Source organism: Citrus clementina, unplaced genomic scaffold, assembly GCF_000493195.1.
Source record: "Citrus clementina cultivar Clemenules unplaced genomic scaffold, Citrus_clementina_v1.0 scaffold_8, whole genome shotgun sequence".
In the NCBI taxonomy this organism is placed as follows: domain Eukaryota; kingdom Viridiplantae; phylum Streptophyta; class Magnoliopsida; order Sapindales; family Rutaceae; genus Citrus; species Citrus x clementina.
The window spans coordinates 24,759,216-24,783,076 of NW_006262022.1; the positions used below are offsets into that span (position 1 = coordinate 24,759,216).

General features: G+C 35.9%; 3 protein-coding genes across 4 annotated transcripts in view; 2 read left to right on the plus strand and 1 right to left on the minus strand.

Annotated features, from left to right (window-relative positions):
- LOC18034495 (rab3 GTPase-activating protein catalytic subunit) overlaps nucleotides 1-5,717 on the minus strand; it is a 9,085-nt gene extending 3,368 nt beyond the window's left edge. The window contains exons 1-17 of the mRNA XM_006425073.2: nucleotides 5,402-5,717; nucleotides 5,177-5,268; nucleotides 5,014-5,057; nucleotides 4,873-4,936; nucleotides 4,608-4,722; nucleotides 4,447-4,514; nucleotides 4,276-4,373; nucleotides 3,799-3,970; nucleotides 3,397-3,619; nucleotides 2,962-3,076; nucleotides 2,634-2,743; nucleotides 2,391-2,483; nucleotides 1,489-1,617; nucleotides 1,184-1,317; nucleotides 605-694; nucleotides 440-513; nucleotides 19-238 (exon numbers count right to left, since the gene is read on the minus strand). Of these exons, the coding sequence (XP_006425136.2) occupies nucleotides 19-238; nucleotides 440-513; nucleotides 605-694; nucleotides 1,184-1,317; nucleotides 1,489-1,617; nucleotides 2,391-2,483; nucleotides 2,634-2,743; nucleotides 2,962-3,076; nucleotides 3,397-3,619; nucleotides 3,799-3,970; nucleotides 4,276-4,373; nucleotides 4,447-4,514; nucleotides 4,608-4,722; nucleotides 4,873-4,936; nucleotides 5,014-5,057; nucleotides 5,177-5,233 (1,806 nt within the window). The 5' untranslated portion in view covers nucleotides 5,234-5,268; nucleotides 5,402-5,717. The remainder of the gene's footprint in view (nucleotides 1-18; nucleotides 239-439; nucleotides 514-604; nucleotides 695-1,183; nucleotides 1,318-1,488; nucleotides 1,618-2,390; nucleotides 2,484-2,633; nucleotides 2,744-2,961; nucleotides 3,077-3,396; nucleotides 3,620-3,798; nucleotides 3,971-4,275; nucleotides 4,374-4,446; nucleotides 4,515-4,607; nucleotides 4,723-4,872; nucleotides 4,937-5,013; nucleotides 5,058-5,176; nucleotides 5,269-5,401) is intronic.
- Nucleotides 5,718-9,305: 3,588 nt separating this feature from the next.
- Nucleotides 9,306-12,632, plus strand: LOC18035444. Its single transcript, XM_006425074.2, has 3 exons — nucleotides 9,306-10,011; nucleotides 10,148-11,231; nucleotides 12,185-12,632. The coding sequence occupies exons 1-3, from the start codon at nucleotides 9,584-9,586 to the stop codon at nucleotides 12,485-12,487; spliced, it is 1,815 nt and encodes a 604-aa protein (XP_006425137.1). The 5' UTR covers nucleotides 9,306-9,583; the 3' UTR covers nucleotides 12,488-12,632.
- A 4,707-nt stretch (nucleotides 12,633-17,339) lies between these two features.
- On the plus strand, nucleotides 17,340-23,111 carry LOC18033921 (ubiquitin-activating enzyme E1 1). 2 transcript variants are annotated; one of them, XM_006425075.2, is made up of 7 exons: nucleotides 17,340-17,659; nucleotides 17,921-18,321; nucleotides 18,952-19,169; nucleotides 19,609-20,403; nucleotides 20,722-21,590; nucleotides 21,679-22,111; nucleotides 22,392-23,111. In XM_006425075.2, exons 2-7 carry the CDS (start codon nucleotides 17,934-17,936, stop codon nucleotides 22,986-22,988), a joined length of 3,300 nt encoding a protein of 1,099 aa, XP_006425138.1. In that variant the 5' UTR covers nucleotides 17,340-17,659; nucleotides 17,921-17,933; the 3' UTR covers nucleotides 22,989-23,111. The 2 variants fall into 2 exon arrangements, with proteins under 2 accessions (XP_006425138.1, XP_006425139.1); XM_006425076.2 differs by lacking the exon at nucleotides 17,340-17,659 and having other exon boundaries at nucleotides 17,670-18,321.
- Nucleotides 23,112-23,861: the final 750 nt, after the last annotated feature.

Below are 23,861 nucleotides of genomic sequence, written 5' to 3' on the forward strand. Positions count from 1 at the left end.
GGAGAATTAAGAAGTCGTATGAAGGTCAAATGGTCCAAACATATTTGGTGGAACCTGAGTGAATGGGGCATGCATGCTCTGGTATGACTTCAAAAGCATCATAGACCCCACTTTGCCAGCTGAACCTCTCCTGACAAAATCTGAAGGCTTTTTGTCAATGGAAGCCACATCTTGAGGCTTCATAGTATATCTCTGTATGGCATTTCCAGATTCACGTAAGCCATCTGCTGTCAATTGGCTGTGTCGTGAACAACAATATTAGGCACATAGAAATGGATGAAGCTGAATCCTCCCGTGTAAAAAGTCAAACGTTCTAGCCTCAAACATGATTTTAACCAAAATCATGAGCAATTTTAATCAACCTTTTTATAAGAGCAATGTAAATGAGTAACTCCAGCTTAAAAAAGAAAACCAAAGAGCTCTCACTTGTTTGGTTCACCTGTCACAATTCCGATCAAAGTTTTCATCAGGTATTCGCAAGTTATTTGACCCATCCACAGCTTGACCGTCTTCCTGCCATTTCATAAGTACATGCTGGTTTCTCAAATTCAAAAACAAATAGAAGCACTAACAGAAGAAGATAAAACTAAAGCACCATTCCAACCTTGATATTAGCAGGAGAAGGATCGTTGCTTCCAATACAATCTTGAAACTCTTCATTTAGTTCACGCATCTTCTCGATGCATATGGCAAGCTGAATCATGCAGCAAAATGAAATGATTTTTCCTTGCCATACAAATGCTTTAGAAAGAAATAACAAGGCAGTTCACAGGTCTTAAGATCTACAACCCTAGCCCAGATGTAATATTTCTCCCATATCAAGAATAAAAAAAGAGACAAAACCACCATGGAAACTCAACCTATTGAATCCAACCAAAAAACTCCTGGTAGCTTGATGCCACATCAACTCAAAGTTTGTAATTTAAGCAATTCTTTTAATTTTCAAATTATCTCCCCGAATAACATATTTTATCCCACATTAATTTTAGCTCATAAGAGAAAGTGACCCTTGTCAGTGAACAACCATTAACTTATTGAAGAAGAAACCATTTTGTGGCCAGCCCTCTAAAAGTTGAAGGCAAACATGTAACTTTCCAACATGTAACTCCAGATGCTTAGCTATCAAATAAGTGTAGAAACAAGCTTTCCCAATGTCCTTTTGAAGATATGTACAGTTGCTTACCATTTGTAGTTTTTGGTTAATCAAACAAGTTGATAGGTCAATAAAACCATTGACCGGCATTTTGGGCAATGGCTGTGACTCTTCCCAATACCAACGAATTTCTCGAACAAATTCTATCCAAAGCACAGCAATAGCTAAATACACATAAATGTTAAAAAATCTAGTTAGAAAGATGAAATAACATCACACTTGGTAAATCTCTCAGAACTAATGCAAAATATGCCACTGACAATGATGTTTTTTTCTTTTTTGAAAGTTTATACAATGTTACTTTGCAAATAAGTTGTACCCCTTGTCAGACATACCACGTATGTTGCAGTTGCCAAACCACAAAGAATGTAAACAAAACTGTGCAAAAAGAGATTCAAGACGTGCGCCTTTAATGGATCGAGAGCTCCTATGCTCCTCCTTAGCAAAATCTGGGAGTTGCACTCCTACAGGTAGCATGCAAACATTTAAAACTGTGAGCGTAATCTCTTATAAAAAAAATAATGATAAGTGTTTTCTTACATCCAAATCCAGGATCTTTCCAAACGTTGATCAACACACAGTCAAATATATTAAAAGGTAGATGACTTCCTCAAAAAATTAGAGACTGCTGATGTACAAATGTTTATGAAGCAAAGATAAGAGTTCTTTCCTGAAAATCTAGAAATTGTTAAGAAGTGCTTTTTATTTTACGTAATCTGCATTTGAAATGTCAAACGAGCTAAAAGCGGGGGATTATTGCAAAAAATGTAGAACAAAAACTGAATAGATCATTAACACAGTCAAATAAATGAAAAGATAGATGACTTTCTCAAAAAATTAGAGATTGCTGATATACAAATGTTTATGAAGCAAAGATAAGAGTTCTTTTCCTGAAAATCTACAAATTGTTAAGAAGTGCATTCACAATATAAATTGTAGGTACAAGCTCTCTCTAGCACGTTGTTTCATAAATGTATAAATACAAGAAAGATGACATACAAGAAAGATGAATGAAGAATAAAGAACTTGATAAAGTGGTGAGTAACCTAAATTTTGATAGTGAACATCAATGCTTGATAATATTTTCTATTTTCAAGACAAATAGCGAGTGCATTTTCAGAGCGAACAGATGTAACAAAGTATAGAAGAGAGTTTCACAGCCATAACTGAAGCCATAATTAACAATGACTATCAATAGCGTTGCACAGAAGCCAATTAAGATGGAGGTAAACTGTACCCTCGTGAAAAAGATCCTTAAGAACACGATCGATAATTGTTGGAGAGGGTATAACCATTGAGGACTTCAAATTATCCGAACCAGGGTTTTCAACTGTTACAAAACCACCATGAAGGTTTGGGGAAAACTTTAAACAACATAAAGTGGAATATCCAACCAATTCTACCACAAGCTGCAACTGGTTATTACAATCAAACATATAGATTACATATCACAAGATAGTTCCAAGTAAGTTGCTCAAACCTGACACAAAATCCTCCATAAACTGAGCCTCAAAAGACATTTTTAATGCATCAATGAGAAGAAGCAACTGGGAAGCAAATCCGATTCTATTTCCTTTCCAACTGTCACTTCTAGAACCAAAAAAATAATTATCATGAAAAAGTCGGAAAGGCATCATATTCATATCTACTGGACAAGAAACTGAGTCTCCTTACTTTCAACAACAAAGACCACAGCTGCCAAGTATACATAAGAATGTACATTTATAAATACAATACTATAGTAATATGTGAGTGTTTGTGGATGTGTGTCAGTACATATATACAATTGAGTGAAAGATAGATCGTACATATTCGGGAACAAAATCCACTTCTCAGCTTCATGGGGTGAAGAATTTTCTATTTCAGCCATTTCAAATGAACCTTCAACCGTCTTCTCTGACCATATGACTACCAATCCGAACCCTGGATGCATACTTCATTAAATACAAGTACAAAACGAATTTATGGAGGAAAGGCTAAAGACAAGAGAAAATGCTTTCTTAGCTTGACACTAACATTATTTTGTATACGGGTAAATCACAAAGAACCTAACTGCTCACACCCACTTCTCGTCCCTCCAGGCTATGCATAGGGTTCAGGGCAAACAAATTAAAAGGCAAGAAAGCATGGCAAGAATGAGTATTATTTAAATATGCGCTATCTCAGGGATAAGTGTTTCATCTCCAACACCAAAAATTTACAATCCAATCCCGAAAAGAAGACTATGAATACGTGAATGTCACCTTTTACTAGGTCTTCCGCAGAGTACCACTCACTCCAAGGGCAGTCATCATCCCACTGTGTTCTAGTCCCACTTTCACCACCAGGAAAGTCTGTAGGTTCTGTATTTTCCACATCTTCTCCTCGCATATCATCATCATCATCATAGGGAAGGGTTTTGTAAGTTAGCTTCATTGTAAAACGGACTTTGAAGACATGCATTGAGAAATCCAACGTGGAGTAGGCCTTCAGCATTATATGAAAAAGTAGAGAGATTTTAAAAGGAAGAGACACGATTACATTTCATCAATAACAAAAAGCATACGATAAAAGTATAAGTTCCCCTGAAGCATTTCAAAATGATACAAGTAGATTGATTTGCAAGGTAGTTATACTAGAAAATATGAACTAGGTCAAAAACTCACAAACTTAGAAACAAACAACTCATACAGGCCTTCCAAATGCATGAGTTTCACTGGAACTTGGCTGCAAATACGATCTGCCTCAAATCTCCTCGTAAAAATGGTTCCCATATTTTGGATACCAATAAATGCATTTCTGGAAGGATCATGCACTGGTACAAATGCTGGCCACAAACTACAACACCAAATTAACAAAATAAAACAAATTGATTTAGGCACTCATACAACAAAAAGACCAGTAATTCAGATATAAGTAGAAGATACTAAAACTCATCCAGTATACTAAACCATTTACAGACAACAGTTGAGGCTCAAACGATAAAGTTTAACTTTTATAGTTGCTGAGAGTCTGAGACAAGCAAACATGGTTTAGAAACCAAACATCGAACCTACTGTGCGTCACTAATATATGGGTGGAGGCAAATCTACTATCATGCTTCACTGAAAGCTAAGTAGAGTTAATTTCAACTCAAAGCACACCTGGAACAATTTGACAAAGCTATTGCAACTGCACTTAAAAGCTTGCTTGCCTCTGGGGCATCAAGAACCACACCGCTGGCACTTTGAGGAGCAATCACCTGGTCAATAACACAGATTATGTGCAAGATAGTGTGCAATTTAGAGAGTACAACATGTTAAGTGAAATGGTACCAAAAACTCCTTAACCCCAAAGCACAGCTGCAAATCATGAAACGTGCAGTCCCAAACTGTGAATTCGCCTGCACCAACCACAAACTGAGTCAACAAAAATGAATATTCTCACATGCATCAGAAGTCTTTGGGGACAAAAAAAAAAAAAAAAGATTAGATACCGCTCTTCTTTATTTCGAAGTAGTACTCCATGCAATAGCTCTTCATAAAATACTTCAACTCAGATTTAGCCTTATATAAGTTTTTCGAAGAATCCAACTGAATGGCGCCCTTTTCCTACAAGCAGATAGGAACCTGATATTAAATTTTAAACTAAATATACAAATAGATTAAATAAAAGTATCAAAAGAGTATACCAGAGTGCATTACACATTCACTCATCAAAGTAAATTATAAGTTAAAACCTTGACATAAAAGCAAGCATACCAGTAAATTCTTCGGTCCATCAGCCAACCACTGCCGACAAATTGCTTCGATTTCAGATATGAACCTTAAAATATATAAGTTAACCATATCAGATTCATTAAACACTAATCAATGAAGTAATTAACCAAAGCTACTATATACCTTTCCCATGATGAAGCAAGAGTAAAATCATCAAACCGTTCAAACTGCAACAAGAAATTAAAATAAATCATTCCATATATAAATGTGCTAAATACTTTACAATATTCATAACTAAGAGAATAGGAACCCAAAAAAAAAAAAAAACGAGGCACTTGTAATTCACCTCCTCTTCTTCAGCTTCGTCGTCTACTGAAGAATCAACCTTGCTGGTCGATGCCATGAAGTGTCACGAGCTACAATACAGCAAACTTTTCTCTTTTTTTTTTGTAATTTTATTAAAATTTACAAAAATGAAGGCAATTAATGAAAAAATGAAATTCAATTAGTGACCATTAGATTAATACATTTTGAATTCTAATATTGGATATACAGAGATCGTGAGCCTTACAGCTTGCTTCTTAAGGAATGTCAAGACTCAAGAATAAGAAGTTTGTGAAGTTACAGAGATCAAAAGACCGGGATTGCTTGCGATCTCTTTCCTAATTCGCACAGTGAAGGCAAAAGCTGAAAGGAGAGACGACGTGGTTATTGCTTTTGCGAAAATAGCAATTTCCCCCCCGAAATATTTCCATAATTGCGGACGTTTCCCAAATTTCTTTCAATTTGTCTCGGCAGCTCGGCTCCGGCCCTCCGCTTCATTTGTTCTTCTTACGCTCACTTGTGTCGAATTTTGTTTTAGCGACGAGTTACTGTTATTATTGCTTAAACCAATGTCCATTCGTATTTTCACGTTAATCTGTGTAAAATCTCTTGGTGGGCTTTAAGCTCAACAAGTCATCCAAAAGCCAAGACGGGCCCAGATCACAATTTACTAATCCCATTATCGTTAGATCCAATTCCAACCATTCCGTACGCGATAGTTAGGGGAATCAAAGTGACACCCAAACACACAACTTTCCACAAATCCAAACGTACTGATTAGATCAGTTGGGCCCACTAGACGGAAAGGAAAATCAAACCACACATATGAACTTTGCCCCTCAAGTACGTACCGTCCATCAATTTTCTTTCCCTAGATCAACGGCCCACGCATCGTCCTTTTAACGTGATTTTCCGAATGTGGGTCACATGGTAGACCAGAGACCATCTTGACCCCACTCTCTTTGTCCCATCAGGCCCGGTTGGTCCCACATTGTTCATCATGGCTTCACACCCTATTAGCGCCGCGGATTTGCGGAACCACTCACACACACAAAGCGTTGGATTAAAAAAATATGTTTTTAGGTTTGTGTATATGAAAGAAGGGTCCGACTACGTTACAACTGCAGTATTATATCATAATTGTATCTAATTATTAGATGCACTTAAATGAGTGGGGTCTATTGACATTCAATGGTTGGATGCAATTGTGGCACGGTACCACAGTTGCACCACAATTTTTCTCATAAAAATAATATTAAAAAATTTTTGTATAAATAAAACACGAACTTTTATCTATTTTCTCCATCAAAGTTACCGTTTTTAAGGGGTGGTAAATCAAAGTTACTGTTTTTAAGGGGTGGTAAAAAAGTATGGGTCAGCCAAGTCCAATCCAGCCAAATCTAGGTTTGTGGGTTTAAAGCCCAGCCCGCAAGCCAGACTTGACCCAGCTTTTTTAATTTATAAATAAAAAAATAAATTTAATTGAAATAAAAAAGAAAAAATCAAAATATTAATTTAGTTTAATTATTTATATTAGTATTTGTTATTTATTAGGTTGTATTACTAATATTTTATCCATTTGACTATTATTCTATTATGGGGTAAAATCTTGTTTAGTCCCTATATTATGAGGTTAGTGTCCATTTAGTCCCTGTATTTTTTAAAACACCTCAAAACGTCTCTGCTACTAAATATTGACACTTATGCCATTATTTTTTTTTATTTTTAACTTGCTTTTACAATATTACATTTTTACAATAATGTTTCTTTTGTGGATATTAATAAAAAATTAAATTATCAAATTAAACTCAAAAATAAAATAAAAACAAAAAAGGTATATATTAATTTTTGTGAAAGCTCATGTATGTCTAAAAAATTAATATCGTAAAAAATTACATTATCAATTTTTTTAGAAAAATTAATATTTTAACTCAAGAGTGTGTTCCACAAAAATTAATATATTTTATTTTATTTTATTTTATTTTTTGGTGTTAAACTGGTAATTTATTTTTTTCTTTTTAATAATGTCTAAAAAAATTATTATAATAGGGTTATTTTTTTCTTTTTAATAATGTCTAAAAAATTATTATAATAGGGCAATATTATAAAAATAAGTTAAAAGGAACAAAAGATAATGGTAAAAGTGTCAATAATTTAATGGTAGGGATGGTTTGAGGTATTTTTAAAAATATAGGGACTAAACGGGCACTAACTTCAAAATATAGGGATTAAACGAGCTTTTACCCTTCTATTATGTATTAGAGAATATTTTTTTTAATTAAAAAAATTTTATAATTAATAAAAAAAACCCAAGCCAAGCCCATCCAAATTTGAACGGACTTGTGAAGGGCCTAGGTTTTGTTTGAATAAAGTGGGCTTGGGCCTGGGCTTCGAAAAGCCTGGCCCAAGCCCACAAATTGCCACCCCTACCATTCTCATTTGAGCATTGGAGCATAATATTACGCGGGAAATGACACTTGTGGAAAAATGAGAGAGATGGTAGAAATTTTTATTCAACCAAAATAATTGTATGTACAAAGAAAAATGGTAGAAAGAAAATTGAAGAATATACGCTTGCTTAAAGACATGTAACCAATGTCAATTCCCAAGACATTATTTGCTTCCACTAGTCGAACATGTACATGGGTTAAGCAAATATGTCTATTTAATATTATGAAACATTCATTTATTTACTTATATTATGCATCGGTAAAAGTAAACTTAATTACTTTGAATGTTACAAATTTGTTAAGAGTAATAGATTATTTTTGCAAAAAACAATATATTAGAGATTTAATGTGAAACATATGATGATTTTATGCATTAATTTATTTTAAGAAAATGATGGGAAAATGACATAAATATGACTTCTATTATTCATAGAATCAATGTGCCCCTTCATTCATTGATAATATATAACTTAAATGGTTAAATATGCGTCTCTTCTATATATGACATCATTCATTCTCAAAATAATATGATTATTAAATGCATCTCTGTGTGACTGTGTTATGTTAAAATGATTTTATATTCAAATAGGTAACAAAAAATCTATGTCAAAATGAACTGGTTAAGAATAAAAATGACATAATTAAATAGATAAAATATCAACATTTTGTAAAAAAAAAAAGGGATGTATATTTTTTAAAAGATTGTTCCATTTACTAAAAAAAAGGGGATATTTGAGTTATGATGAATGAATTTGACTAAAGATGTGGGCACGAAAAAAAGAAAAAAATTAAACACGAGACGTTAATATGTTAGTTGATCAACTTAATTAAAAAAATCCAAAGCAATTAGGCAATAATTTAATAATAAATACCAATGCTTTAAAAACAATCCCTAACACATTCTACAGTAATAAAGTAAGAGAGCTAGAATCAAGACCCTTTTAAAGATTAGGTTTATAGTGGTGGGATGGGGACTAATCATCAAAGAGATAATCTATATAAGAAATCAAGGTGACGATGATGTAAGAGGGTGTGTGAGGTGTAATTGAATTTTATGGACAAACTAAAATGCCTACCACAAGTTGATTAACGTGAATCATGTCGCGACTCCATAGCGTACGGTCCTTAATTCAAATATTCATGAATCCTAACTTTCTGTCATAACCACAACGTCAATGAGATAAGGGTTTGCTTAATAAAATAAGCAACAAATTACATACGATAACATCATCAAGATGATTAAAGTAAAAATACCTAACGCATTAAAAATAAAAAAATAATAAAAAAAACTCCAACAACATACACCATCAACTTCATCAAGGTGCAAAAGAGCATGAGGAAGTGGCCCAAAAAACGGTTTATCTACACTCAAATTTTTTTCCCCTTTTTTTGTTTGATTACTCTTCAAATTTTTTTTTTCTTTTTCACAATATATATTAAGATACGAATTTTACTAAAAAACTAGATGTATGTAAAATTCATTTGGGAGAAGAAAGAAATCTTTCGAATATTAACTTAAAAATCTGTTCCCATGTATTGTATATCCATTTATTTATTTATTTTTAATAAAATTACCGAAATAAGAAAAAGGTAAAATGAATTAATTTTGTAAATTGGCCTAACATTTTATTTTTGAGCCATATTGTAATTTACTTTTTATTATTATTATTTTTTTTTGGAAAAAGAGCATCACCATTAGTGGCCAATTCATCACCCTCGCTCTCCCTTGTTATTTTTAATTATTTTATTACAGTCACTCTGCCTTTGCAAGAGGCCAACAACAAACGCAGCCCCAGTCATCCCCACTTACCCGCTCATTGTCAGAAACCAAAACATGACCACCAACAACAACATAAAAATCTCAAATATCTTCCCACAGACACAAACCGAGCAGTTCACCACTTCACTCGCTCTGCGTGCCCAATAACACTTTCCAAGCTACAAATCACAGTAACTGTAATATTAAGTTAAGAAACAAAATGGCTGCGGCATTGGAGTGCTGGTCGAGCAGAGCGAGCACGGACGAGGACATGGTGGAGCAAGTGTTGATGCGGACGAACGACAGGTCGGAGGCAGTGTCGGCTGCGGCGGAGACGTCGTCGGCATCGGCGACGGGGAAGGAGTACTCGTCTGTCGTACAGAAGCGGTTTCAGCGGCTGAGTCGGAATGTGTCGGAGGCTATTGCGTCGCTGAAGAATACATTGAATCTGGACTCTGCGCCTACCGGGGGAGTGGGGGTGGGAGCACGTGATCAGCAAACGGCGTCGTCTAACTCTAAGATCGAGAGCAGTAGGAAGGTCGTGTGGGGTAGCGTTGTTCGGAACCTGACCCAGTTGTATCCCGGGAGTCAGTTGCCTGAGAGGCTCGTGTCCAATATGAGAAAGCATTATGATTCGTTGCCACTAAGGTTTTGTTGTTTTCAAGCTTTTTACCACTTTTTTCTTTCTTTTTCCATTTTTGTTCTGATTGGTTGCTGAGAAAATGCAGGTGAACGAACGAAGATAAGTTAATTATTTTTATTTTCATTTGAATATTTTAAACAGTTACGCGCAAGCGGGATTCGATATGAAAGAAGTGTTTTTACATATAAAATTGATTGAGCAAGCCTCGGGTGATGATCGGCCCGCAATAATGATTCAAGAAGTATCTGATGATGAAGCGCAGGGGTCTGTATATAAGCTTACATTTGCATGTAACTCGTCGATTTCTTGGCCAGCTATGTCTGGAGCATTAGATACTGCTTCTATCTGTTGCAAGAAGATACAGATCTTTGAAAAGAAAGGGTTTACACTCGGGGTTGTTATTCTTGCGGTTCAAGCTGGACAAGAGAAGTCGTTTAAATCCCAGATTGAGAATGCCCTGAAGTCTGCTATAAAGAAGCCTAAACCCACCTCGGTGAAACTCCCATTCGGCCTCTGCGGGTGCCAAGAGGAGAATACTAAGGGTAGAGGTTTTGGGGAGATTGAAGAGGAGGAGGCTTGTGACGAGAGTTTTCGGAATGGAGTTGAGAATTCTAATTTGAAAATTCAGCTTCAGATGCCATTACCCAGTTCTTCTTTTGTTGTATCGGTTGATGAATGGCAGACGGTCCAATCTGGTGGGGAAGAGATTGGAAGATGGCTTTTGATCTCTGATAATCTTGAGTTTATTGATCAAATCGGACCTAATTCATTTAAAGGGGTTTACAAGGGTAAAAGAGTAGGGATTGAGAAGCTCAAAGGATGTGACAAGGGAAATGCATATGAGTTTGAACTTCGGAAAGATTTGTTGGAGTTGATGACTTGTGGGCACAAGAATATTCTACAATTTTATGGTGTCTGTGTTGATGAAAATCACGGGCTGTGTGTTGTGACAAAGTTAATGGAGGGTGGATCGGTAAATGACTTGATACTAAAGAGCAGGAAGCTTCAGACTAAGGAGATAATAAGGATTGCTATTGATGTAGCTGAAGGGATCAAGTTCCTGAATGATCACGGTGTCGCATACAGAGACCTCAACTCACAAAGGATCCTATTGGATAGGCATGGTAATGTTTGCTTGGGGGACATGGGTATTGTTACTGCTTGCAAGAGTGTTGGTGAGGCAACGGAGTATGAAACTGATGGTTACCGATGGCTAGCTCCAGAGGTTTGTTTTCTGTTGCTTGCTTAACTCATTTACTAATTGATCACAATCATCCAATTCGAATTGATAATGATCTCTTTATGTCAGCAACGAGCCTAACAATCTAGAGTAGAGTCTATACTGCTTGACCCTATCAATGTTATCATTCCATGCCTAAGAATTTAGAACAAATTATTTTAACCATATCATTTATCCCTTCTGGATTCCCCAAATACAGCCTATTATTTTAATTTAGACTTTAGGGTCTATACTGCTTGATCCAGTCATGATTATATGTGTATTCTAAATCTAAGAGATACCCTAATCTTCAGTCGTTAATGGCAAAGCACCTGAAGAAGCCTTTTACATTATCAAACTGTAGACCTATTATTTTTTTTGTGGATGGTTATATTGGGTTTTCTTGTTCCAGGACATTATTTAGATTCAATGTATAAATCACAGTTTAATCTACTCTTACCGAAAGAGACTTTTTATCCTTGAAAAATCATTGCTTGAGCATGCTTAACATGTCATCATAATTGTTCTTGCTTTACACTTGTTTACCTTTATGTAAGCACTTATATATGCTCCATTATATAAATGTGCTTGGTGTCAACATTAGTGCCACTTTTAACAAATTGGATTAATTACTGGAGCCCACATAATGGAGAATTTTTAGCATGATTACTGCATGAATCTTACTTTTTCTGAATTTCTTTGCCTACTTGGTGTGGATATTTTAGATTTGTTTGAAAGCAGATTTAGGTATGAAAAACAAATTTTGTCAACTTTTTGAAGTAGCTTATGTTAAAGGAGTTATAACCATTTGATTTTAGCCTAGAAGTAATTTGATCTGAAAAAATATTTTATTATGTATAGATATGCACTTTATGACTCTTGCTTTACATATTCCATATTTTCTCTACTTTTAATTGAAAAACTGAACTGTTTATTTGGTCACTTTTGGGGAAGAGTAGATTATTGCAGGCGACCCAGAGAGTGTTTCTGAGACGTGGATGAGTAATGTTTACAGTTTCGGGATGGTGATTTGGGAGACGGTGACAGGTGAGGCAGCTTATGCTGCATGTTCACCAGTGCAGGCAGCTGTTGGAATAGCTGCTTGTGGTCTAAGACCTGAGATCCCCAAGGACTGCCCGCAAATCCTGAAGTCTTTGATGATCAAGTGCTGGAACAATTCTCCTTCAAAGCGCCCCCAGTTTTCTGAGATTATATCACTATTGTTGCGGACCAACAACATCAGCAACAGCAGTAATAGGTAGAGACCCTTCAAATTCCATGAACATAATCTATTGATTGCAAAGTCTGTGTAAAATAGGTTTGTCATCAGGTTGATGTTACCACGCATAAATGTCGATTTGGAAAGCTTCAAATGCAGAAATGAAGATGTACATCTTCTTTTGTTTACCCCTTTTAAATCAATTTTATATCTAATTTCTCTTACACTTTCCAATAAATTTCTTGTCATACCAGCCAAAGAAGAAAAAGGCAGAAAACCTTCTTCTTGTTATTTAGTTATTTTGTTTTCATGGCATGCCTTTGGCTTCATATGTAAACCTTATATAATTCGTTAGTGATGGGAACATTAAAACATGATTTCCTCGTGTGCTTGTGTGTGTGTGTATTGTCATGATTAACTAGGCATTTCGTGTTGGTTAAAGGCTAGGAATATTGGCCTAGGAAAACTGAAAAAGTAAAAAAGCAACGGTAGATGGGGTTTATGTGTGGCCTTATGAGTTAAGGCCTACAAGAATTGCACTAAGTTTTCGTTATGTTTACATAGTGGCCAGTGGCCACCTGAGGGCCCCAAAGGAGGACCCCCTTGTTCTTATATCCTATTAGTGGGGGAAACGATGAAACATCCCACTCCCTTCATTTTCACTATCCATCGTAGTATATACGATGTTTTTTTCAACTTTCCAGCTCCTAAGGGGCCACATTCAGGAAGATAATTGTATTTATATTTACAATTTGGAGGATTCTTTTGAGTAGTATTAATACATATTCTCCACTTTTCAATTTGGCCTACTGATGAAAACAGTAAACTCAGGTTTAGATGGTTTCTCTTTCTTATAATGAAATACTAAATGCTGCCCGCCAAGTTAGAAATGTCGAAGATGAATCAAGTCTCTGGTTGAAATTGAGTCTTGGTCTCGGTGTCCTGCATTTTTTACGCCGGGAATGGATCACATGATGAGTCAAGATGTTTGAAAAGTACACATGCTATGCATGTGCACGAGACTGGTCAGGTCGGGTCAAGATAAAACACCACACCCGGAGATTGTTTCTGCATCTGACAAATTAACAACTATTAACCGCAGCTATACTGCTGTTATGCGTGCATTGTTTCCAAGTTGCTGTTACTTTTTCTGTGTCATATCTGCTGCATGCTTTTGAACATTCACATTCACTACTTACCCGTTAGGCATATGATTAGAAGATGTGGGTCAGAACGCTCGGATTCGGTGGCTTTGTCATGAAAGGCCAATGATGAAGAAGAACATGAAATCTAAGCCCAAGCTGGAGGGGCCTTTGCTAAACAAGTGTCCCTCAATTTATCTCATCATCTCGTCCCCCGCTTTTGAATTAATAACCACATATATTTCTAGAATTGCCCTTGTGAAAAAATTAAGAAACGAGCTATATATATATATATATATATATATTTTTTTTTTCCTACCTTATCTACTCGCTCTTGCATCACAATCAAAACACCATCATCCTCTTCAATAGATATAGCCTGACTGCTAAGAAGATTCCTACGATGGCTCACATAAAATAAAAATGTGTTCTTAGATGGATAACATAAAGTCTTAAAATATAAGCAAGTAAAAAAAAATTTCCAAGCAAGTTATTTTGAGTTTCTTAACAAAAGATGTAAAGATCCTCTAATTAAAATTTTAAACCTTAAATTCGCATCTAATGACTCTGTGCACCAAGCAAATCAAAGTTGTTATTATCTCATTAGGGTTGATTTGTGAAATAGCAACAATTAAATCATTTTTAGATGAACAAACCATTAATAACTATTCCATTCGCCTACCTAAAGATAAAAGAAAATGAAATTTGGGTTTCTGACTAACCATGTACTATTGTGCTAACAACTAAATATAGAATGCACATTCAACCTAGCATTGACTTCTTTGAGAATATGCTACATATGCACTTCTTTGAGAATAAGCTTTCTATGTAAAAAGTGAAAATGCCTAGAGATCGGTTTAAGCTGATGTGAGAACAATGAAACTGATAATATGGGCAATTAACTATATTAAATTGAAATTACAAGGCACTTGAAAGAATACGCAGCGTTTGCTTTGCTCTTAAACACTCACTAGCTACATATATTGTATCTTCTATTGTATTGAATCGATTTTAACTTTAAACAGTATCATCTTATGCAATTTTGGCTATTTAACTTGAACAGATTTGTGATACTTCTAATTCACAAAAATTAGATTTATGATTGTCATAAAATCAATTAAAAAAACTATTCATGTCTATTATCTGATTTGTTTAAAATATCCATGAGTTGAATTACTGGTTCATTATGTGCTTAAAATTATTTTAAGAAGTTGGCATATGAAGATAACGACAGTGGTGATTGTGATGCCCGAGTGCAAGAAGAGAGGAAAAAAAAAAGGTAACTAAAAATATAATAGGAAAGAAAGTAATTAAAAATAAATTTTTATTATTTTAATTAAGGGTAATATTAGAAATATATAAAAATTAATTAAAAATGGGAGTTAATAAAATAATTTAAGGGGTCAAATATCAGAGATCTTACTGAATATTAAATAAAAAAAAAAGTGGGCTTCATTGTACCTTATATTGGCACTTCGCTCTTTTTTTTTTTGTTGAAAAAAGAATTATAATTATTATCTACAAAATGACACCCAATTTTTGGTAGGATTTGACGTAATAATTAGTTAGACCATGTTATTTCAGTCTCTATAAAATAGTCATTAAATATTTATGAGCTAAGTCTGAACATCTAAACTTCAAAATTTACCCATATAGATCCCTATTGTTTTAAAATATAGTCATTCATACTTGTTTTTGTTCATCTGTTTCGATAAAGCATTCTTACAGTGCAATTACTAATCTTTAAAAGACATGATAGAACTTAAATGCAGTTTTCTTGACTCAGATTAGACAAAATTCGCCCATGAAAAATGCTATGAATGTCTGTTTTCGAAACCATGTAAGAAGGGTTTATTTATCAAACGACAGGCGTCTGGTTTTTATGTCGAGACAAACATGCAAAGGTTTAATTAGTGAACGCATGTGAATATGCGACGAACACGGCCCAAATGCAAAGGTGTAATTAGTGGACCCCATTGCTGTTTTCTCACCGACATTTGGCCGCTGACTTTATTCTAATCCCCTGGCATTATCACAGTGCACAAGACAGAATAAATTCTTCTCAGAAGGAATGGGACGATCACAATTTAATTTTACCTACACTAGAATAATATATATATATATATAGGTGTAAGTTGGGCCGTCAAATAGGTGGGTTTATTCGGTTAACAGAATTCGGCCCAACAACTGAAAATGGTAAGAGTCTTGCTCTCTTGCAATTCCCAAACCGCACTTCTTCTCTTCTCCTTTAGACGGACGGTTTGACCATTATATTTTTCATAACACACGTCACCATTGCATATTGATATTATACCAAGGAAAATAAATAATAATACTGGCACCGAAGTTGGTTTTTATGTAAAAAGCAAGTCAACAATCGACATTGATTTATTTTTTTAAGATCTACACAATATGTGATTTATTTCTGAAATAAGCAATGGAGGAGCCACCCCCTCAACATTCACTGTGATCATCAGTGGCATAGTTAGGATTTTAGTCCAGGAGGGATGAATTGATATTATTTTAAGGCTGGTGCTACGTTACGTTTAACGTAACGTACGCCACACACAGCAACAGTTGTGGGCCTCACCACATGAACTGTTGCTGTGTGTGGATATACGGTACGTAATGGGATCCATTATTTTAAAGAATGAGAGAGGAACTGTTAAAATAATTGAGACGCTGTGAAAAGAAAACAAATTCAAAGACAAATATATTGAAACAGAAGTCAAAATTTTAAAGTTTGCCTTCCTTGAAATTTGAGGGCTTTTACCATGCTGCAGACCAAGTACAACTGGAAGAATATCTTCGTAAAGTTAACAAGGGCTTTGAGCCCATACTCTCCCGCCGGTGTTTATTATTTTCTTTTTTCGTTTTTTTGTTTAATGTAATTTTCTTTGATTTTCTTTTTTTTTTTCTCTTTATTCATTTTCATTGAATTTTCCTTTTTGTGGTTGGATGTTGTATATCTTCTGTTCTTGAGGTTGGTGCTGACGATGGCATTGTTTCAGTTTCTTGATTGAGCTCGTGTTAGTGTTCGTATCAGCATGATATGCCTGTATTGGAATTGTTTAGAGGCTCTAGTAATTGGTGCATTAAGATTTCGATGGCCTGGGATGAGAGTTTATCTGGAAGCCTCTGAAGATTATTCTAAGAGAAGTGATTTTCTTGGTTGTTTATGTTTAATTTTAATATTGTGTCTTATTGTATTTTTTGTATTATTAGATTGGAAGAGGTTTCACTTGTATTACCCGAGGTGGGATAGGTCAGTCCTGTAAAATTCTTTCAGTAATTAAATAGTTTTAATGGATGAATTTTTTTTTTTCTGTATTTTGATTATTTGTAATAGTTGGTGGAGATCGCATTTATTTTAAATTTAAGTTTTAGATCTTATCCTACATATTATACTTCACTTCAGCTAGATGTAACTGTTTTATTTATGCCTTTACGACCTTATATTATTAGCCATTATTAATCTTTGAATGGAATTCATTCTTCTTTTAAAAAAAATCTCTCTTTCCACCAATCCGCCACTTACACGCGGGCAAGAAACCAAACCTCACGCACCTAAAATAATTCTTACGTGAAAATTAATAATAGAAACTAATTCTTTTCGAGGTAAAACGACGACGTTTGTAGGTAAGTTTTTACTGTGCTCCCACTGCTCTTATCAACCCCCCATTAAATCTCGCAGCGCACTCCATATTCTTGCGAAAACAACAGCAGAAACCAAAAAAATAAACGAAAAAATGATTGTCTCTCTCAGTAGAAATCTCGCCAACCAGCACCTGTCCTGCTCTAAACCCTAGACCGCATCAGGGAGGAAAAAAAAAATGCAAATCCATTTTTACCCCTCCCTCCTCTCTCTTATTCTTATATATTGACAAGCCTCACAGACGCATACCCATTACAAAATTTACGCCGCAAGTAATCTGTCCAAAAAAACAAAAAACTCGCACACACACAAAAATTAAAAAAAAAAAAGAATTAAAAATTCAAAAAATAAGAAAAAAAGTAATCAGAGTCTCTCTTTCTTTCAGATTCCATTCTTCTCTTAATCACAGTCCTAATCGGTACGTTTCTTCGTCTTTTTAAATCTTTGATAAACATTTGGAGCTAAGTAAAGCTAAGAATCAATATCTGTTTGTTCGAAAAATGAAATTATTATTGAAGTTAGGGTTAGGGTTAGAGTTTTTGGTTTTGCTACCGATTATTTTAGGGTATTTTTATCGGAACAACAGTCTTTATTACGGTAATAGATGCACGAATTTAAAGAGTTTTCGGTTTGTGGCATTAATGGTAATTTTTACGGGATTTTGTGTCGTGTTTGGTAGCTTACTGCACTATATGCTTCCTAGAAAGAGAGCCAGTGAAGGAGTGGTCGTTGTGAACGAAGAGACTCAAAACGCAGCTCAAGAAAGCCAAAACGACATCGAAATCGCAAACGCATCATCTGCTACCAAGAAGCATCGGATCTCTGCCACGGCTGATAGTAACAACAACAGCAGCAGCAGCAGCAGCAACAACGTAGTCACTGGAAAGGAGGGGGAGAATCATAGTATCAGTGCAAGCATAGCTGAAGTGCCGATCATGACTTTGGGCAATTCAAATCAGACAGACATAGATGAAGATCTGCACAGCCGACAGCTGGCTGTGTATGGTCGCGAGACGATGAGGCGGCTTTTTGCTTCAAATATCCTCGTCTCCGGGATGCAGGGTCTTGGTGCCGAAATTGGTAGGATTTTTTTTCTTTCTTTTTATCATAATAATTGTATTAGATTTTTGTAATTTTCACATGTATTTAGGTTCTGACTTATGGAATGCTGCTGCGGTGATATTCCCAATGTTTTTTTTTTTTTTTTTTTTTAAATCTTTGATATGGTAACCTTCATACAAAATTGGGCTGAAAATGATGAGGTCTAGTCTTTACATGATATTTTTTAGAATCTTCACAACTTTTGGAGCTGGAATTAGAATTTTTCGGGTTGAGTATGATTTCCTGTGGGATTTCTTCAGTCCAAATATTGTTTTTCAAGTTTGTAATTGTTTCTTCTGGCCTGTGGAAAAACTTTAGAATGCATTGGCCATGTTAAACTTGTCTTTGGTGGTTTCTTCATTGGAAATTTACTTGGAGAAATTGAGGTCTATTCAGTATCTGTCATGGATTGTCCGTTGCTTTGCATGTGGGATTGAAAATTTCTTTGGGCTAGATTTATTTTTATGCCTTTCTTCTAGTTGCTGCTGTTGCTTGAGAATTAGAAGGATGTTATAACTGGCATCATTAATTTGACTTCAACTGCCTTTGAGCTAATACTAAGCCTTTGATTCTTCATTCCTTTTCAATACTACTGTTGGCTTCTTGCAGCAAAGAATCTGATTCTTGCGGGTGTCAAGTCTGTGACCTTGCACGATGAAGGGATGGTGGAGTTGTGGGATTTGTCGAGTAATTTTGTATTTTCAGATAATGACATTGGTAAGAACAGAGCACTTGCTTCTGTTCAGAAGTTGCAGGAGCTCAATAATGCAGTTGTCCTTTCTACCTTAACGTCGAAATTGACCAAAGAACAACTTTCTGATTTTCAGGTACTTCCCTCCGTTATTCTCCCTTCGTTGATTGTACTGCTTGCTCACTAGCAATGTTTGAGTTATGAATAAAACCATTAGGACATGTTTGTTTTTGCTCCAATTTGTTTTATGTGAAATTTTCAATCAAATTGGTCATGAATTACAAACTGTTTTTATTAGCAAATACGAAACTGAATTTGGCCGCTAGTTCATTGACCTTTTCAAGCTAATTCATGCAAGTAGAAATTTAAGACGATTATAGCAAATATGAAGACAAGTCAGATAAAGACGAACAATCACTGGACTCATTGTCCAAATAAGTTTCATATCTGGAATTTGATATAAGCTTAGAAGAAATACCGCTTGCGTGTTCATCAATTTAAATGAATCTTGTTTCCTTGTTTCTGCAGTCTGTGTTTTCTGTTGTTTCATTGTTTATGACTTTCTTGTGGTGCAGGCTGTTGTCTTCACTGACATTAGTCTTGATAAAGCCATTGAGTTCGACGACTTTTGCCACAATCATCAACCAGCTATCTCCTTCATCAAAGCTGAAGTTAGAGGCCTTTTTGGCTCCGTGTTTTGTGACTTTGGTCCTGAGTTTACTGTTGTTGATGTTGATGGAGAGGATCCACACACGGGTATAATTGCATCCATTAGCAATGACAACCCAGCGCTAGTATCTTGTGTTGATGATGAAAGGCTTGAGTTTCAGGATGGGGACCTTGTTGTATTCTCTGAAGTTCATGGAATGACAGAGCTGAATGATGGAAAACCAAGGAAGATTAAAAGTGCAAGGCCATATTCTTTTACTCTTGAAGAAGACACTACCAATTATGGAACCTATGTGAAAGGTGGCATTGTCACTCAGGTGAAACAGCCCAAGGTGTTGAATTTTAAACCGTTAAGGGAAGCACTCGAAGATCCTGGTGATTTTCTTCTGAGTGATTTCTCCAAATTTGATCGCCCGCCTCCCTTACACTTAGCATTCCAAGCACTAGATAAATTTGTTTCTGAGTTGGGCCGCTTCCCTGTCGCTGGTTCAGAAGAGGATGCTCAGAAACTTATTTCTGTTGCCACCAATATTAATGAGAGCTTGGGGGATGGTAGAGTGGAAGATATTAACACAAAGCTTTTACGGCACTTTGCCTTTGGCGCTAGGGCAGTGTTAAATCCCATGGCTGCTATGTTTGGTGGTATTGTGGGACAAGAGGTTGTGAAAGCATGCTCTGGAAAGTTCCATCCTCTTTATCAGGTTAGTTTTCGATTATGTTACGCAGGAGATTTATTGAGAGTTGGAATACTTGCTACTCGTACAACTAAACATGGTTTCAAACTTATAATTTTGTCACAATCAGTTTAGTCGTAGGCCAATTTGTTTATCTGTTGCTCATGTTGTCATGCACACACACACACTTACTTGAATTTAGAACTTCTTTGTTTAATCACAAGAACATATGTCCATTAATTTATTTGTTAACTTGTTTATGACTATTTTTCCACTGGAGTCCATTGACATGTATTTTTTGAATTTGTTGTTTGGATTTTAAACTTGTTTTACTTGTTTCTACAGTTCTTCTATTTTGATTCTGTGGAGTCACTTCCTACCGAGCCTCTGGATTCCACTGAATTTAAACCAATTAATAGCCGTTATGATGCACAAATTTCTGTGTTTGGGGCCAAGCTCCAGAAGAAGCTGGAGGATGCTAAAGTGTTCATTGTAGGATCTGGTGCACTTGGGTGTGAGTTCTTAAAGAATGTGGCGCTGATGGGAGTTTCATGTGGTAATCAAGGAAAACTAACTATTACTGATGATGATGTAATTGAAAAGAGTAACCTTAGTAGGCAGTTTCTCTTCCGTGATTGGAATATTGGGCAGGCCAAATCCACTGTTGCTGCTTCTGCTGCTACATCAATAAATCCTCGTCTCAACATTGAAGCTTTGCAAAATCGTGTGGGTCCTGAAACAGAGAATGTGTTTGATGATACCTTCTGGGAGAATATAACTTGTGTGATCAATGCATTAGACAATGTTAATGCCAGACTGTATGTTGATCAGAGGTGCCTATATTTCCAGAAACCACTTCTTGAGTCGGGGACTCTAGGTGCCAAATGCAACACTCAGATGGTCATTCCTCACTTAACTGAAAACTATGGTGCCTCAAGAGATCCACCCGAGAAACAAGCACCCATGTGCACCGTGCACTCATTCCCACACAACATTGACCATTGCTTGACATGGGCCCGTTCTGAGTTTGAGGGTTTGCTTGAGAAAACTCCTGCCGAAGTGAATGCCTATCTATCCAACCCAGTTGAATACACTACTTCTATGGCTAATGCAGGTGATGCTCAAGCTAGAGATAACTTGGAACGTGTCCTTGAGTGCCTTGACAAGGAGAAGTGCGAAATATTCCAGGACTGCATCACCTGGGCTCGTCTCAAGTACTTCCTTTGATGATTTATATTAATAAATTAATTGATTATAATATTTTTTAATCAGTATGTGACATTATGATTCTTATCTGATCAGGTTTGAAGATTATTTTTCCAACCGAGTGAAGCAGTTGATCTTTACATTTCCTGAAGATGCTGCTACCAGTACTGGGGCTCCATTCTGGTCTGCCCCAAAGCGATTCCCTCATCCTCTTCAGTTCTCATCTGCGGATCCCAGTCACCTACACTTTGTTATGGCAGCCTCCATACTACGAGCAGAGACATTTGGCATCCCTATTCCTGATTGGACCAAGAATCCTAAGATGTTGGCTGAGGCTGTTGACAAAGTGATGGTACCAGATTTTCTGCCAAAGAAAGATGCAAAAATCTTAACGGATGAGAAGGCTACTACTCTCTCCACTGCTTCTGTGGATGATGCAGCGGTAATTAATGATCTGATTATAAAGTTAGAGCAGTGCAGAAAGAACCTGCCATCTGGGTTCAGGTTGAAACCAATTCAGTTCGAAAAGGTTTGTATTTTTATCCTTGTGTAAGAACAACTGCCATACATGTGTTTTTGGGCTCTTTTTTCTATTCAAGCTTATATTGGTTTATGGTAAACTTTGCCATCATTTAATTGGCTTGTGATTTTGCAATTGTTTGATTACCAGCCACGTGTTTTGTGTTTGTTTGACAATCGTTCTGATTAGAAACAGAGTAGCGGAGGAAAAGACTTTGGGGTATTTTAGTGTTTTATACATTAATTTGTTATTTTGTTTCCCTAAAATACACATGCTTGTGGATGTGCAGGATGATGACACAAACTACCACATGGATATGATAGCTGGGCTTGCTAACATGAGGGCAAGGAACTATAGCATTCCTGAGGTCGACAAGCTGAAAGCCAAGTTTATTGCTGGAAGGATCATTCCAGCAATTGCAACCTCCACTGCAATGGCTACCGGTCTTGTGTGCCTGGAGCTATACAAGGTTCTGGATGGAGGACACAAACTGGAAGACTACCGAAATACATTTGCCAACCTAGCTTTGCCTCTGTTCTCTATGGCTGAGCCAGTCCCACCAAAGGTCATAAAGCACCGTGATATGAGCTGGACTGTTTGGGACAGATGGATACTTAAAGACAATCCGACCCTAAGGGAGCTTATCCAATGGCTCAAGGATAAGGGTTTGAATGCTTATAGCATTTCATGTGGAAGCTGCCTGCTCTTTAATAGTATGTTCCCTCGCCACAAAGAGCGGATGGACAAGAAGGTTGTCGATCTGGCTAGGGAAGTGGCCAAAGTTGAATTGCCTCCCTATCGTCGGCACCTGGATGTTGTTGTGGCGTGCGAGGATGATGAGGATAATGACATCGACATTCCTCTGATATCAATTTACTTCCGTTAAATGTTGATTGTCAGGTCGAACTGTGATTGTAGGACGAGACCCTTAATTAATATACTGGTTCCGATGTTATGTGGTTGAGTACTGCTTTCTCACGCATAAACGGAAAGCAACTTTGATATCATATATTCTCTCTATCTGCATATTATCAGTTGGTTGAATGTGTGCTCGGTAGCAGGGTTAATTAGCTTGGTCAGTTATCTACTAGGTTCGTCACTTTGTTGGCAGCAATTGTATTTTCTCGCACAACTTTTCTTTTCATGCTGTGTAGTGGTGTGACTTTTGCCATGATTTTTATGCTGCGTTTACTTGTTAGTAAACGGAATGAGCTGAAATCGGAATAGACTGTAATAGAAATGAGTTGGAATAAAAATGAGAAATGAGAATCAGAATAAGTTGTTTATTTGAGTTATAAGAATGAGAATGGATTGAAATTTCATTAATGCGTTTATTTTATCTTGGAATTGAAATAAGTTGAATTATTTTGAGTTATTAAAATGCCCTTAGTTGTTGTTGTTGTTAATAATAATAATAATAATAAATTATTATTATTATTGTGATTATTTATTCAAAATTATAATTATTAATTATTTTTGTGTATAATATATTAATACATTTATGCATAAATTATAATTCTTTTCAATTCAATCATATCCTGTTCAACTACCAAACGCACCCTTATACTGACCAATAATATTATCATAACTCTCATTTACGGGGTTTTCAATTCAATCATATCATGTTTAACTACCAAACACACCCTTATACTGACCAATAATATTATCATAACTCTCATCTGCGGGGGAAATTAACTGGATAATGATGGAAGGTTGCATGAAGTTCAATATAATCATGGAACGCGCAATGTAGCGGCAC

Excerpts from the sequence above, each read along its gene's own strand:
- LOC18033921 (XM_006425076.2), top strand. The coding sequence starts at position 17,742 with ATGAAATTATTATTGAAGTTAGGGTTAGGGTTAGAGTTTTTGGTTTTG. Across the intron at positions 18,322-18,951 it reads GGGTCTTGGTGCCGAAATTG|CAAAGAATCTGATTCTTGCG; the intron begins GTAGGATTTTTT and ends GGCTTCTTGCAG. Across the intron at positions 21,591-21,678 it reads ATCACCTGGGCTCGTCTCAA|GTTTGAAGATTATTTTTCCA; the intron begins GTACTTCCTTTG and ends TTATCTGATCAG.
- LOC18035444 (XM_006425074.2), top strand. The coding sequence starts at position 9,584 with ATGGCTGCGGCATTGGAGTGCTGGTCGAGCAGAGCGAGCACGGACGAG. Across the intron at positions 10,012-10,147 it reads TATGATTCGTTGCCACTAAG|TTACGCGCAAGCGGGATTCG; the intron begins GTTTTGTTGTTT and ends TATTTTAAACAG. Across the intron at positions 11,232-12,184 it reads ACCGATGGCTAGCTCCAGAG|ATTATTGCAGGCGACCCAGA; the intron begins GTTTGTTTTCTG and ends GGGGAAGAGTAG.